Source organism: Sorex araneus, chromosome 3, assembly GCF_027595985.1.
Source record: "Sorex araneus isolate mSorAra2 chromosome 3, mSorAra2.pri, whole genome shotgun sequence".
NCBI classification, from domain to species: Eukaryota; Metazoa; Chordata; class Mammalia; order Eulipotyphla; family Soricidae; genus Sorex; species Sorex araneus.
In genome coordinates, this window is record NC_073304.1 from 154397531 (window position 1) to 154412914 (window position 15384).

Below are 15384 nucleotides of genomic sequence, written 5' to 3' on the forward strand. Positions count from 1 at the left end.
TGTGTGTGTGTGGGAGGGGCACACCTGGCTTTGCACTCAGGAATAACTCTTTGTGGTGCTCAGGGGACCATACGGGATTCTGGGGATCAAACCCGGGTTGGCTACATGCAAGGCAAACGCCCTTCCCACTCTACTATTGCTCTGGCCCCTGATTTTTCCAGCATTTAGAACAGTAAGGGGGCTGTGTGAGCTGAGGGCAGTAGGATGTGCGGCACCAGGATGTAGGATCTGCACTGCTTTCGGCCCTTTCTTAATGTTGCCTCTCCCGCTCTTTCTCTCCTTCAAGGCAGCTGCTCGTGCCCCTCTACCTCTAAACACCTGTGAACGTGTTTGTTTCTCACGCTTCGCTTGAGATGCAGTAGACCATGTGACTAGAATGAGTCAGGCCAGTCGGTTTCCATCATTTTGAATGATGCCCGTTTACTCGGTCTGCCGCAATCCCTCCAGAACCCTGAGAGCCAGAACTAAGGTACAGAGGCAAATGCGGGTGTGTCTGGAACCAGCACTGCACTTTGAACAGTAACAGTGGGCTGCTTCCCACTCTAAAGGGGTAGGGCCAGAGTCTGAAGTCTTGGGGTTACTGTGGGAGGGTCTGACCCAGACGTTCTGAGCAGGAACCAGGGACACTCCCCAGTTGCTTCTGTCACAGGTTGCATTGTTTCCCCCAGGTTCTTAGGGTTGAGTCCTAGCACCCAGTACATCCAAAGCTAACTGCAGTTGGCCTTTATTTACTTGAGGGGGACACTACCCATGGTGCCTGGGGGGCATTTGATACCAGAGATTGAAACCGGGGGTCCCATGTGCCAAATCCACACTCCAGCACTCCTCTCTGGCTCTGCATTTCACTGACCAGGAGTGACCCCCCAAACTAGAAATAAAGGAAAATAGAAGATATCTGGGGCCAGAGTTCAGGCGCGGGAATGGGGCAAAGGAGGCCATTGCCAGCTTGCAGGCCTCAGCTCGGAACAGCCCCAGGTCAGGGCTGCAGGGTCTGTTCCCAGCAGAGGGACTGGAAGCCCTGTCCTGGCAGAGGAGCAAACCCCTCTCCCCGGGCCCCCATAGGGCATCTCTGGGAGGTGCCCCCTAAGGGGTGAGAGAAGCAGAACATCCCCCACTCCGTGCATCCCACCCAGAGGCGGGCCCAGGACCTACCTGCAGCATCCTGACCCTCTGGAACAGATCCTTGGACAGCTTATGCATGTTGATGCTGGCCAGCACTGCAGAGACAGGGCGTGAGGTGGGGGCAGGGGGCGGGAGGGCCAGCCGGAAGAAAGGGAGGAGAGGCAGGAGGTGGAAGGTAGGGACAGAAGAGTAGAGGGGAGGAGGGCAGGGCTGGAGGGGTGCAGGACAAGGAGCAGAGAGTTTGGTCTGAGTCTCAGCAGGACTTCCCCAAGCTCTTTGTAGGAGCTTTTTACCCAAAGGTAAAAATGAAAAAAAACTGAATGGACTAAATAAATAAAAAAAACGGAAAGCTACAAAGAAGGGAAATTAGGGCCAGCAAAGTGGTGCAGGGGTGAGGTTGGGTCAGGGAGGTGGTGCCAAGGTGAGGGGCACAGGACTCCCAGCCTAGCACACATGCCCCCAAGCATTGTCAAGGATGTCCCTGGGCCCCGGTGCCACTGTCCTGGGCACTTAGCCATCCCACGGGTGGGGCAAGTGTAGCCCCAGCCGCCACCCCCCCAACACTCCTTGGACCCCTGCAAGAAAGAAGGAGGATTGGAATGAAATTCAGCTCACATCAGATAAAGGTGAGAGGCGGGGGCTGAATGCTGGTCTCCCCACCCCAAGGCAGTCCCTTTCTAGAGGACCAGAAAATGGGGAGGGGCCACGGAAAGTGGGTGGGCACAGGCGTGGGGGGGCAAGGCTGCCCCTGCAGACTGGCACCCCCAGCCCGTCCTCCCTTCCTGCCTCCTGCCTCTTCACCCAAAGGCCCTGATGCCACTTTCTCTGTCCCCTGCCATGTGTGCAGAGGGGGCCGGCTTCGCCCTCCCCAGGGGCACCCACGAGGGGCAGGGGAGCTGGATTCTGGGCCACACCAGTCCTCTCCAGCTTCTTCTCGCAGGAGGGTGAAGGGTGAGGCAGAGGGAGTGGCCGAGAGACGGGGCTGCCGGGTAGGACCCCAGCATCGGAGGGGTCAGCTCTGACCAGAGTCCTCCTCCAACCGGCATCTCTAGGGTCTGGCCCACGAGGATGGGAACTTCAAGGACAGGCATCCAAGCTCCACCAGGACAAGCAGAGCCTGAGCTGCCCCGGCCTCCCCGGCCCCCCTTGGGGCCAGCTCGCACCGCCTTTGATGGAGCCTTGGATGAAATCGTTCTCGTTGTCTGAGGTCAGGAGCAGCTCCACGATCCCTCTGTCCACCAGGGCCTGTGGAGAAAACGAGGCACATGGACCCCAGCCCTTTGCCACTTGAGAAGGAGCAAGTCAAGGGAAGAGCACGAGCAAGCACTGAACACAGAGTCCACCTGCCGCTCACACAGCCCCAGTGCTCAGCCCTCGGGCAGCTCCTTCCTGTGAGCACAAAGGCCACAGGAAGGGGCATCTGGCTGGCAGGTCAGCAGACACTAGCCTGGCAAAGGTCATTCGGGCTCCAGAATCTAGGGCAGCTGAGAGTGAGGGGAGCAGAAGGTGCTGCCGGCACCCTCCAGACCAGCGTGGGGCCGGGTTTGGGGGTGAGCCAGCAGGATGGAGGGGCAAGGAGGGCTGGGGTCTCCAACCTGGTGCAGGTGAGCCATGTATGTGTTGTCAGTCATGAAGGCGCCATACTCGTTCTCCACCTGCAGGGCAATGACCGGGCCGCCCCTGCGGTACTGAGATCAGACAGGGACGCTGCAGCCTCTGCCCCGCCCGCCCCGCCCGCACACCAGGCCCAGGCTCCCCCCCCACCCCACCCCCTGGTCTCCTCCTCGGCCTGTGGCTCAGTCCCCACCATCGCCTCTGCACCAAGTCTTAGTAGGTCTGGGACTGGAAACACGCCTGCTTCCAGCCCCCCACACCCCAGTCCCCTCCCCCGGGGCCCCTCCCTCACTGGCAGGCTCAGTCCCCAATGGAGAGGGATGGGGGTCTGCATACCTGCAGGGGGACCAGCATGGGGATCAGCTCATTGAAATACACGGTCACAGCTTCCAGGAAGCCCGAGTACGTGCTCCTCAGCCTCATCTGGCGGTCCCGCAGGAGCCAGCTGCGGCAGACAGGGGGTGTGCACCAGGGCCTCACTGCCCATCAGGCCACACCGCCACCCTCCCCTCATCAGGGCTGACAACCCCTGGGCTAAGTCCAGCCTCTGAGCTCACACCTGGGGGTCCCCCAGAACTTTGGGACCATTCTCGCCACCTTGTGGTGACATCCCGAAAGTGCCAGTGCCCTGCCCCCATGTTCCAGGTGGCGCTGCAGGTCCCCATCAGTGAGGTGGGGTTGCCTGAGCCAGCATCTACCACAACACCGTGCTTGGAGCCCAGCTGTGCCCAAGGCCTGCAGCCCGAAAACATGAGCTCAGGGAGCTGGGAACACGGACAATCACGTGCTCAGGAAGCTTTGAGCAAGTGCTGGCGGGTTGGGCCTGAAGAGCCCCCACCCCCACCCCTGTCACACGCACTCACACACACACACTCACACACTTACACACATATACAACTCACACACATTCACATTCACACACTTGAACACACTTATATACTCACACATGTACACGCATACACTCACACATACACACACTCACACACACTTATACACACACTTCTACACTCATGTGTACATACATACACTCACACATGCACACACACTCACATGCACTCACACACACACACACACACTCATACTCTAACACACACTTTCACTCACCCTCACACACACACGTCACACACAGAACTGCACTCACCTGGGCAGGCCCCCGAGGTCGATCTCGCTGCAGATGTAGGGGCCTGGACGCAGGATCACCCAGAGCCCAATCTCCCCGGCCATCAGGACAAAGGCCCTGCAGGGAGCAATGTCATCACTCGGGGCGCCTGTGCCCGCTGCCCCCTCCTAGTCCAGGGCTGCCCCACAGCATGTTGCGTAGCCCCAGGCCGGGACCCCACACAGCCAGGGGGAGGCAGGTGACAGGCAGGTTTCTACGGCCTCTCAGCTGATCCACGAGCCCCCCTCAGCTGCTTCTCTGTGCCCCCAACCCCAGCGCGTACTGCAGGTCCAGGTTCCCAGAGAAGTTGAAGGCGCCTCTTTCTGGCTCATGCAGGTTCCAGGGCACGTAGCTGTCAGAGAAAAGAACGCGGGTTCCTCAGTGTCCACCAACGTGTGCAGCGCAGACAGGCACCTCGGTGACTGATCCTGACACATGGAACAAGTGATCCAACGGCACTGAAATGTTTTAATCAAAAGCAAAGTGCCCAGGGGTGGGAGTAATAATAGCACAGTGGGCAGGGCATTGGCCTAGCTCACCCACCCCTGCACTACCACACAAAGTCCCTGAGCACCACCAAGATGTCATCCGTAAGTGCAGGACCAGGAGTCAGCCCTGAGCACCGCTGGGTGTATGTACTTGCCCCCAAACAGGTGCCCCCCTTGAAAACGTGTTTTGTTTTGGGGTCACTCCCAGTGAGGCTCAAGGGTTACTCCTGGCTCTGCACTCAGGAATTACTCCTGGTGGCCTTCAGGGGGGCGGGGAATCCAAGATGTGTCAGCCCTGTCAAGACAAACTCCTTACCTGTAAAGCAAAAGTTTGAGATAAAAACATTTAAGATTTTTTAAAGGATGAAGAAAAATACAGGTTAGACAAGATTAGTCTAGCAATCATCAAAAGCAGACAAAACAGGTTTTAAGGCAAAAATAAGTGAAAATAATGTCCTCCAAGCAGATGTTGACAAAGGCACCAAATATCAAAAGGAGTTGTGATCTGTGGAGACGGTATCTGTCTTCTGTGCTCCTGGTGGCAGAGACGCCGGTGACACAGCTCCTGAAGCCCAGGGCCAGCTTCAGGAAACACAGGGAAATCTGAAATACTTCTTGCCGAGAAACAATTCCAGGGAACATCTCAAAGGACTGGAGAGCCGGCTTTGCATGTGGGAGCCCCGGGTTTGAGCCCCTGAGCACTGCTGGGTGTGACCCCCCACACACATCACGCCCCACAAACACACACACAACAAAGAAACCAAGGGCTGAGGAGACAGCTCGCAGGCAGAGCTGGAGGCCAGATTGAATCTCTGGTCCCCCAAGCACTGAGAGGGAGCTGGTGTGGCCCCAAACCAGACAGAACTTTATTCTATGTCCCTTTCTCCCACCCTCCCTCTCTCTTTGGAGGAGAAGGGGAGGGGCAAGGAGAGAGGGAGAGGAGAGGAGAGGAGAGGGGGAGAAGGATAAGGAGGAGGTAGAAAAAAGGAGGGGGAGGAGGAAGTCATTCAAAGCACAATGCTTGAAGCACTTAGCAAACACAAAGTCATATTACACAGCCAATGCTCCAAGAAAAATAAAAGTAATTTTTTTTCCTGTTTTTGTTTTGAGTCACACCTGGGGGTGCTGAGAAATCACTCCTGGCAGACTCAGGGACTGTATGGGAAGCTGAGGATCAAACCTGGATCAGCTGTGTACAAGGCACTGTACTATCTCTCCAGCCCTGAAACTAAAATTTTTGTTGCACTTTAAACATAGTTAAACAAATCACTAAGACAGCATAGTGCCAATGAACTGGTGCGTCGTAAAATAAACTTTAAAATATTATGAATTGGGCTGGAGTGATAGTACAGGATCCCTGGCATACCGTATGGTTCCCCAAGCACAGCCAGGAGTGATTCCTGAGCACAGAGCTGGGAGTAATCCTTGAGCATTGCAGGGTGTGGCCCCCCATACAAACAAAATAATAATAAATTATGAAATGTTTGAAAACAAAGAGCTTTCAAAGTTGTGTTAGGAAAATATCTGTGGCTTGTCACCATTGCCATGTCTTAGGGGGTCCTTCAAGCCGTCCATTGGATAAGGGGAAAGCCGGCAGGGAAACAGTCTAGATGCCGCTTCTGGAGAGAAGGGGAGGAACATGATGACCAAAGAAGATTTGAAATTAAGATAAGGTGGAACAGAAACAAAAAAATACAGAGATGATTAACCAAGTTACAAACCAATTCATGAAAAAGACTGAAAATGTATCTGAGCTTGTGAAAGAAAGGAACACCCAGACATGAGAATCTCAAGAAAGCAAAGATAATAAAGTTTCAGTTAGTCCAAAACACAAAAGGAAGGGGGAACATGTTCTAAAATAAAAAACAGATATATTTGAGAAGCAAAAGAAAGTAAAGTACACCATGCCCCAAATTTTTCACCTTATAACCACATGCACAAAACAATGTGTTGTGAAAATAGTGGTCAAAGAGTTTTATGGTGTAGATTGAGAAATATTCAGGATAAATCTCATTTTTATGAGATTTTTCAGCGATTAGAAAATAAGAGAAATCACCTTAATAAATCACATTAAAAATAAGAAAAATCACCTTATTATAAGATTGATATCAAGACTGGCCCAGAAACAAAATCAATTATGATCCCAATAACACAGCGGGAATGGGACCAGGCCTGCACAGGCCACCACCTCTGTGTACATGAGCATGACCCCAAGAAAATAAGCCGTGTCTCAAGGGCCGAGATTGATTGGCCCTTGGAAAACAGTCAGCAACTTACTGTTTTCACTAAAGAATGGAGCAAAACTTCAAATCACTTTCATGAATGCATAAATAGTAAAATATCTGAATGAAAATTTTTTAAAAAGCTTTGACTCAAGTGTCTGTAGCATAAGCAAGTCAGTGATAGCACAGTGGGTAGGGTGTTTGCCTTGCACGCGGCTGACCCGGGTTTGATTCCCAGCATCCCATGGTCCCTGGGAGTAATTCCTGAGTGCATTAAAAAAAAAAAAAAAAGAGCCTCTGAAATCCAGGAGCGGTCTTTGCATGTCTGCAAAATGCAAGTGTAGTGTGTGATTTGGTGGCCTAGTGTGCAGGGGCACTGGACTGTGTTTTTATTTTTAAATCCCCCTCCCCTGGCCCCGCCCCCCTCAGCTGACCCCTACACTTAGGGTTCCAGGGGCTCCTCAACAATATCTGATGGGGGCTGGAGCACAGTACCGCAGGGAGGCCGCTCGCCTCGCACGGCGGCCACCCCAGGTTCGGTCCCCGCACCCCAGAGAGCCCCTGGCCCCGGGAGTGAGCCCTGAGCATCACCAGGTGCTTCTCTCAGTGGTAGAGAAATGGAGGCCACTGTCCCGGATTCAAACATGATTTTTGTTTCTTGTATTTGTGTGTTTTATTATTTGGGGTTGGGGGAGGGGTCAGACCTCTTGAGCAGTGCTTGGGGGCCCAGAGGTCATTCCGGGGGATACTCAGCCAAACGAGCGAGCAGTTCAGTGCCTGGCGCCCACCAGGGTACCCCAGGATGCTCAGGGGACGCCAGAGCTGCGACTCCCAGAACCTGAGGAGTCCTGCAGGGGTGGCGATCCAGCAGGGGCCCCGTGCGCTCTCCCTGTTCTCCCGGTCTCCTCCCACTTGAAGGGCATCTGCACCCTGCCTGGGCGCGGGGGACGCTGACTGACGAGCTCCAGCAGCTCTCCCTGCCCACCCAGCCGGCCCCTACTGGGCCCCAAGGCCCAGAGGGGGGACTGAGCGTGCGCAGCTGCCTTCTCCGCGTGCCCAGACCCAGGCCCACCACTGCCCGTGTCCTGTATTCTGCCCACGCCAAGGGGCTACGGGGATGATTCAGAGCGATGGACACAGCCCACGAAGAGGGTCCCGGACTGTCCTTGTGGCCAAGGGTGTTTGGGGGTGCTCCTTAGAGATCTGACAGGACCTCCAAGGAGAAACCCCCACAGCACAGGGCCTGAGTCCAAGGCTCTGGAATGCCTAAAGAGGACAAGCTGGAAATGACTCCACGGGCACCCCATGGCCCAGTCCCAGGGCACCCAGTCCCAGCCCCCCAGCACGCTGGCACTCACGTGGTCACGGTGTTGAAGCCACAGGCCTTGAGTTTCAGCAGGCGGTCCCTCCAGTAGTCCCGGGGCACCCGAAAATAGTGGATGGAGCCCCCCAGGATTAGGAACCTCTGGCCCTCCAGGGTGAAGTGGGGGGCAGAGCTGTCCTTCTGGGCCTGGAGCCCCACAGAGCGATTCCGTAGATCCAGGGGGTTCAGCTGAGACAGGTTGAACCTGAGCAAGAGTCACAGAGGTAGAGAGAGCAAGAGCAAGGGGGGAGAGGGAGGAAGGGAGGGAAGGAGGGAGAGAGGGGGCAGTGAGAGGGGGAGAAGGAAAGGGAGGGAGAGAGCAAGAGAGGGGGGAGGGAGGGAGAAAGAAAGAGAAGGAGAGAGAGGGAAGGGAAAGATGGGGAGGATTGGAGAGGAAAGAGCTGCAGGGAGAGAAATGAGGGGGACAGACAGACAGACACAGAGCTGAGGGCAGGATACTCTGTGCTGGTTCCCACCGGTGTTTCCCAGAGATGGGCCAGCATGGCCTCCGCTGACCTGCTCTGGAGGGTCATCTCCTGGGTCTTCCTCATGGCCGGGCTGTCCTTTGCCCGAGGAGCGAGTCCCGAGAAGATGAACGGCAGGAAGAGGACGCAGATGAAAGTCCTCAGGGACAGACCCAGGCTGCAAGGGGACAGTGGCTAGGGCGGCCGTGTGGCTCAGGGGGTGCATGTCACCTAGGAGGCTCTAAGCTCTGGCCCAGGTTCCAGCCCCACATCAACAGCAATGGCTGGGAGCCAGAAGGCAGGGCCTCATGGGGGAGCCTGCAGGACCCCCCCCAAAATCCCCTGCTCCCCCACACCTTTACCTAGTGTGGGACAGGAAACCTATTCTCCAGCCCAGCCTGGGGGAAGTGACCCCCTGGTGAAGGGGAAGAGGACAGGGGGAGGAGAGGAGGGAATAAAAGAGTAAGGGGTCCGGAGAGTGGGCACCTTCATCAGTAACTTCTGGGAGATTGGGGGTCCAGGAAGGCGTCCCTAGCTGAGGGGCTCCCAGATGAGGGAGGCACTGGCCCTGGCCCTGGGGACAGTGCAGAAGTCACCTGCAGAGCCTCAGCGAGGTCATCATGCCGGGAAGAGAGGATAAGCTGGGCCTGTCCAGGGGCTCTCAGTGGCCAGTTGCGGGGAGCCGGGTGTGTGCGTCTGTCCAGTGCGCCCCAGCTTGCCTGGCTGCGCTGTGCTGCCCACGCTGCGCTGCCCACAGCAGTTCCTGCCTCTTCACTGGCTTGAACTTCCTCCACCACTTGTCCACCGCCCACGGGCGCAAAGGCAGGGCAGGGACCGGCCACAAACAGCCTGCGCTGAGAGCTGGAGCTTGGGTTCCGGGAACCGGCCGTGTTGAAGGGCTCTGTACGCATCAGGAGACCTGGGGGTGGACAGGGACACGGACTGCTCCAAGGAACAGAGTGATCCAGCCTGGTACATTGTTAAGAGCAACCGTAAGAGCTAAGAGAAGCTGAGAAGCGCCTCCTGCCTGGGGGAGCGGCTTGAGCAGTTAGTACTGTGATGGGAATGGGTGGAACCTTGGTTACAAAGTAGCAGGTGAGGAGCCAGGCAGTCCCGGAGCCATGCAGGGCCGGCAGGAAGGACTGTGCCTGGAGAACAGGGAAGCTTGCAGAAGGCAGCAGACAAGCCAGGTCCAGAGCTGTGGGCCCAGAGGTTGGCCCTGTTCCACCACAAAGTCAGACCCAGAACTCCTGCATGCAGTGCTCAGGAGACTGTGGTCTGGGGGACCCAGGACTCCTGCATGCAGTGCTCAGGGGACCAAGGTCTCGGGAACCCATGATTCCTGTATGCCAAGCACATGCTCCAGCTGTTAGACTCTCCACAGCGCTCAAGGCAAGCACTGGAAAGGCGAAGCCTGCAGCATCAAGTTGAAACCCAGAGCAGGGTTCGCAGGGGTCCTGGGGGGGCGTGCTCTACCCTACTGGTCCCTGCCCTGCCGCCTTGAAACTTTGGACCCCAGCAAATGTTGTGACCCCTCCATTTCTTCCTCATTCTCAGACCGGAAACAATGGACTCTGTCAACTTCATGCATCTTGCATACAAACAACGTTTTGTAAATATGGCTTGTGTTATAGACTTCCATGAAGAAGGTTATTCTCTCCATGCCATTCTTGAAAAATATGCATCCTTCCCTCTGATCTTCCAAATATAGGACTTTCTTCCCTGTCTCAGTTTTGCAGCCACAAAACTATGCTTTGTGTAGATGTCAGGAGTCCTCTAGGGCCGATGTCTTGCCATTTACGTTTCAGAACAAGCTCATCTGTGTCTACAAAGAGCCAAACTAAAACTTTGGTAGGTACTTATCAGGCCTATAAGGTCTATTGGGGGAAATTGGAATGTCCACTGTGTGGGCCTGTCCACTGTAGAGTCTTCAAAGCCATGTGCATCTGATTGTCTCCCTAACGCTTAGTCAAATCTTCCACTTGCTTCATCAGAATTTTGTGTCGCCTCGGGGAGTGCAGGAAGGGAGCACTGGTGACAGGACCTGAGTCCAGTTTATCTCAGCAGATTATCTCAACAGGACTGGAATGATGTTCCTACCACACAGCGGATAGGGACAGCGGGTAGGGCGTTTGCCTTGCACGATGCCAACCCGGGTTCAATTCCTCCATCCCTCTCGGAGAGCCTGGCAAGCCACCGAGAGTATCTCTCACGGCAGAGCCTGGCAAACTACCCGTGGCATATTCAATATGCCAAAAACAGTAACAAGTCTTACAACGGAGACACTACTGGTGCCCGCTCAAGCAAATTGATGAACAACAGGACGGCCATGACAGTGCTGCAGTGCTATCGCACCAGGGACACTCTGGCCCCAAGGGGTCACTGGCCGGCTGGCCTTATCAGGGCCACAGAATGTCTGCCTAGATCCTCCGTAGAGGCTGCCTCATCCTCATTCATTTCTGTTACAGGAGACAAGAGGGCCTCACTCCCATATCCAATGATTTATAGCCCGGTGAAGTTTATTCTCTCGTCTCAGGCAAACCCCCCCCCTTCTTTTCCTAGGCAATGCCTCATCCCCCAGTTGCTACACTGCATTCACGCATGTCCTCTGGCCTCCAAGGGGACAGCGGGAACTGTTCCTGAACTCATGTGGGAACTTCAGACTGTCCTCTGGGTCACAGAAGACATGGTGTGACCCATATCCATCTGTCTTCTCTTGCTGAGCAGACTCAAGAGTGAAACAAAGAGGCAGGTACTGTGGCTCCAGAGGGAGAGAAATTTTCCAGAGTTCTCGTACTGGGGGCTCAGCCTGGTCCATGTGCAACAGGCCAGTGGCTCTGGGAGACCGAGGAGCTGAGTACCCAGGGCTGGAGGTAGAAAGAGCGAGAGGGGCTCCTCTCTCATGGCAGAGTCCACACAGGCCTGGCCTACCCCACACAGTCCACTTCTTAGATGGAGCAGCCTGTCCAATGCCCAGTGCACACAATGCCCAGTGCCCTAGGGGCTGCATCTGTTTCCGGAGCCCTTGAATCTCTAGCCCTGGGTGCCCCTGGGCTCATCCGTGCTGCTCCACTGGTCCGGGGAAGATGGGTTCAGCCTGCCCAGGACCGTTCTGCTCTGGAGACCATGACACATCCTGCGACTCTATCAGACTGAACCACCGGGACCCTGATGCTATCGGCTTTTCCCATGGGGGCAAAGTCCCTCATCAGTGCCTATAGGGGCTCCCATGTGCACCCCAGGCCCCGCCCAGCAGTATCTTAGGTAAAGGTCCTTGGGGGAAGCAGCTGCTCCTCTCTGTAAAGGGACGCTGGTCTTTGGGTCCGGTGCAGTTTCTGATAGGGGGCACCACGACATATCACAAGGGACCAAATGGAAGTTTCATCGTGAGAGGACCTTTGTCAAGGAGAGGCTGGGTCAGCTAAGCCAGGACAAGAGTCAGCGTAAGCCAGGAGCTTCTCAACAGAAGCAGGAACCTGAAGGCCCAGACCCACGATGCCAGCAGAAACTCATGGTCCCTGGTTCCTTGGACCTGCAGTGGCCATGAACCTTGTGATGTCAGTGTGTCCCTGGTGACTATGTGAATTTGGGGGAAGAGAGGAGGCAGCCCCAAGAAGGAGACCTGCTGCTTCCTCTCGACCCTTCTGCCACCCTGGGAGCCCTGGGAAACTGAGAATCGTCAAGAGTCTGCGGTGAACTGCTCCTCGGCACGGATGCTCACATCCCACCAGCCCCGCGGGGAATCCGCCAAGCTGCACCTGACGTGCCCTTGTTCTTCTGGCATGGGGCAGTGATCCCTGCACCTGAGTTCTCGGAGAGCCCTGGACTCAGGTGTGGCGAGGAATTGGCCTCTGCAGGAAAGGAAACTCAGTCCTCACCTTACCTGGTCTTTTGGGCCCACTGTCTTTTTCTCAGCAGAGAACTTCAGGTGGAGGCAAGATCACTTGTATCACTTGTCATCCTGCTGATCTTCGATTTGCTCAAGCAGGTGCCAGTAACATCTCCATTTGTCCCTGTAGGGAACTATTTTACCTTACTGATCTTATCCTATCACCATTTGTTTATCACTAGCTAACGCCCATGCCACACCCTGCATTTCTACTGGGGGTCCCGGCATGCATACTATACCACCTCCTCCCAACAGGGAGGTATAAATACTGTAACTGCCATAGAATAAACGCCTTTTCTCCAGGCTCTGTGTCTGTTCATTCGGCTGCGTCCCCTTCTCAGCCCCACAAAGGGTTCTCCCTGCTGAACAAGACGAGACCTCCACGTTGACCTCCACACCTGGCGCCCAACGCGGCCAACGAATTCACAGAAAAAGTGAGTATTTCTGAGGATCGCCTCTCTCTTGGCACACACCCTGGTATGGGAATGGGCTACTTACCCTCTGATTCCTCCACCCCTGTCTACTCCTGGGAATTCCCCGTTATTTACATCCTTATTCTCCCTAATTCTGCTTTTTCTATTTGGATCTTAAATGAGATTATTAAGCCGAGAAAAAGTCAGCCAGAGATTCAGCACCTTGTTTCTGAACTTGAGATTTTTTTTGAGGAAAAAGTATAAGAGTTCCAAGGCTCCCTCAGTCTTTGGGGATGAGGCACCCCCATGCAGGGGACTGACTCCTCAAATTCTACTACTATAGACTCTGACCATCCTGCTCCCCTATCTGAGCCCTCCCACTCGGAGGCACCTCTGAGACTTTATCCTGTGACTTCTGATATCCCCGATCCCTCTCCCCCAAACCTAAATCCTTGCCCCCAGAGGACGGGGCTACCCAAGTAGATGAGGAGGTGAGGTGTCAGCCCTCAGCTCCTCTACCTCTGTCGGGAACACAGCCACCCCATTATCTGTCCCATGACACTGCCTTTTTTAATCCCCTATATGACATCAGTGAGGCAATCCGCCAGCTTGCCCAGGACACTGCCGCCTTAAGGCAGCTGATTCAGGAACTAGTGAGTGCCCTGCAGTCTTCTACCCTCTCCCAAGAACCTAGTGCAAACTCGGTCTCTCCTCTGCCCTGCCACACTCTAGCTTCAAAACCTATGGCTGCCTTCCCAGTTACCAGGTCCCATTCTCCGGCCCCCAATTACCCCACCTCTGCCACGGCTCCACCTGATGATGATTCCTCAGGCAGAGAAGTTGAGGAGGCCTATCAGCCTGAGGAAGGGGCACATTCCAAAGAGGAAAATTCCCCTCAGGACGTAGCTCCGCAGGCACCAACCCGCCAAAGCTACCGTAGATTAAAATTCGAAGACCTGAAAGATTTAAAGGCTGCTGTCTCTTCTTGCGGCCCCACTGCTCCTTTTACGCTTGACCTTTTGGACTCCCTTAGTGAGGGATGGCTCACGCCGAACGACTGGTTCTCAGTCGCTAAGGCTGTCCTGAGTAGGGGAGACTATCTCTTGTGGAAAGCAGATTATTTAGAATGATGCCAAGAAATGGCGCGCTGCAATGTCGCAGAAGGAGGCTCTTCCTCATCCTGGATCTTTGCTAAATTTCAGGGCCATGCACCATTCGATTCTAATGAGGTGCAGGCTCAATTTCCCCTAGGGCTACTTACCCAAATACAAATGGCTGCCCTCCGGGCCTGGAAGGGACTTCCCTCTAAAGGGTGGGTAGTAACATCCTTAGCCAGGGTTCCTCAGGGAGCTAATGAGCCCTATAGTGATTTCATAGGGTGCCTCACGGAGGCGGCTGAAAAACTTATGAGAAACGAAGAGACAGATAATGAGCTGATCTGCCACTTGGCCTATGAGAATGCTAATCCCATCTGCCAGGCCGCACTCCGCCCCTATAAGCGTGGGAAGACCCTCTCAGAATACATCTGGCTATGCTCCGATGTCGATCCCACCACCCAAAAACTAGGGCATGCTATAGGGGCTGCCTTCAAACAGTTCACTATTCAACTAGCGAGCAGCCAGAACAAGCTAAAAATTTGTGGCTCAAATTCTTACTCCCATTAGGGCACAATGGCCCAACATCTATATGGTCGATTATATGGATGATATACTGCTTGCTGGATCTGAGCCACAGGCCACTATGCTCTGTTGCAATCAGGTGATCCGTGCGTTTACTCAGTCTGGCTTTCAAATTGCCCCCGAAAAAATTCAGATCGCTGACCCTTATACCTTTCTTGGATTTCGTCTTCAGGGGTCCCGTGTACTTTTGCAAAAAACGCAGCTGAAGCTTACTTCGTTAAAGACACTAGATGATTTTCAACAATTGCTTGGGCATATTACATGGCTCAGTCCCTATCTGAAACTTACCAAAGGAGACCTTATGCCCCTTTGTGACCTTTTGCGTGGTGATGCTGACCCTTCTTCCCCTTGGAGTCTGACACCAGCAGCCCGAGAATCCCTAGTTCTCATAGAAAAGGCGATTGAAGGTCACTTTGTTTGCTCTCTAGATTATCAGCGCCCTTTTCACCTCCTTATCTTCGCTACTCCTCATTCCCCCATGGGCTTAATTTGGCAGGAAAACCCTGTTTCTTGGATTCACCTTCCTGCCACACCAAAGAGAGTTCTTGTACTACGATGAAGAAGAAATCGAGAAGTTCTACATGGAGCTGGAGAAGTTCTATAAAGAAGACCACACCTTCTACAAGATCATTGACAGTGATTTTAATGCCAAGATAGGACTGAGAAGGACGCTTGAAGAACTCCACATTGGGTCGTAGGGCCTAGAATGGAATGAACAAGGTGAGAGATTGTCTGAATTCATCATGTCAACCAAGACCATCCATGGTAACTCACAGTTCCAGAAGGCCAAATCTAAACATTTGACATGAGAGTCTCCCAGTGAACAGTTCCACAACAAAATTGACCACATCATATTCAAACAAAGGTTTTGCCTGACTGATATCGCTGTTGTCCCAAAATTCCAAACAGGATCAGACCACCATCTCTTTCGTGCAAAATTCTACTTCACAGAGCAGGGAGAAAGGACTGCA

General features: G+C 54.3%; 1 protein-coding gene across 1 annotated transcript in view; it reads right to left on the reverse strand.

Annotated features, from left to right (window-relative positions):
* The window catches only part of LOC101557814 (beta-galactosidase-1-like protein 3), a 38670-nt gene extending 29327 nt beyond the window's left edge, over nucleotides 1-9343 (reverse strand). The window contains exons 1-9 of the mRNA XM_055132163.1: nucleotides 9174-9343; nucleotides 8485-8610; nucleotides 7964-8173; nucleotides 4179-4247; nucleotides 3878-3973; nucleotides 3073-3181; nucleotides 2718-2810; nucleotides 2286-2367; nucleotides 1153-1217 (exon numbers count right to left, since the gene is read on the reverse strand). Coding sequence (XP_054988138.1) covers nucleotides 1153-1217; nucleotides 2286-2367; nucleotides 2718-2810; nucleotides 3073-3181; nucleotides 3878-3973; nucleotides 4179-4247; nucleotides 7964-8173; nucleotides 8485-8610; nucleotides 9174-9343 — 1020 coding nt within the window. The remainder of the gene's footprint in view (nucleotides 1-1152; nucleotides 1218-2285; nucleotides 2368-2717; nucleotides 2811-3072; nucleotides 3182-3877; nucleotides 3974-4178; nucleotides 4248-7963; nucleotides 8174-8484; nucleotides 8611-9173) is intronic.
* Nucleotides 9344-15384: the final 6041 nt, after the last annotated feature.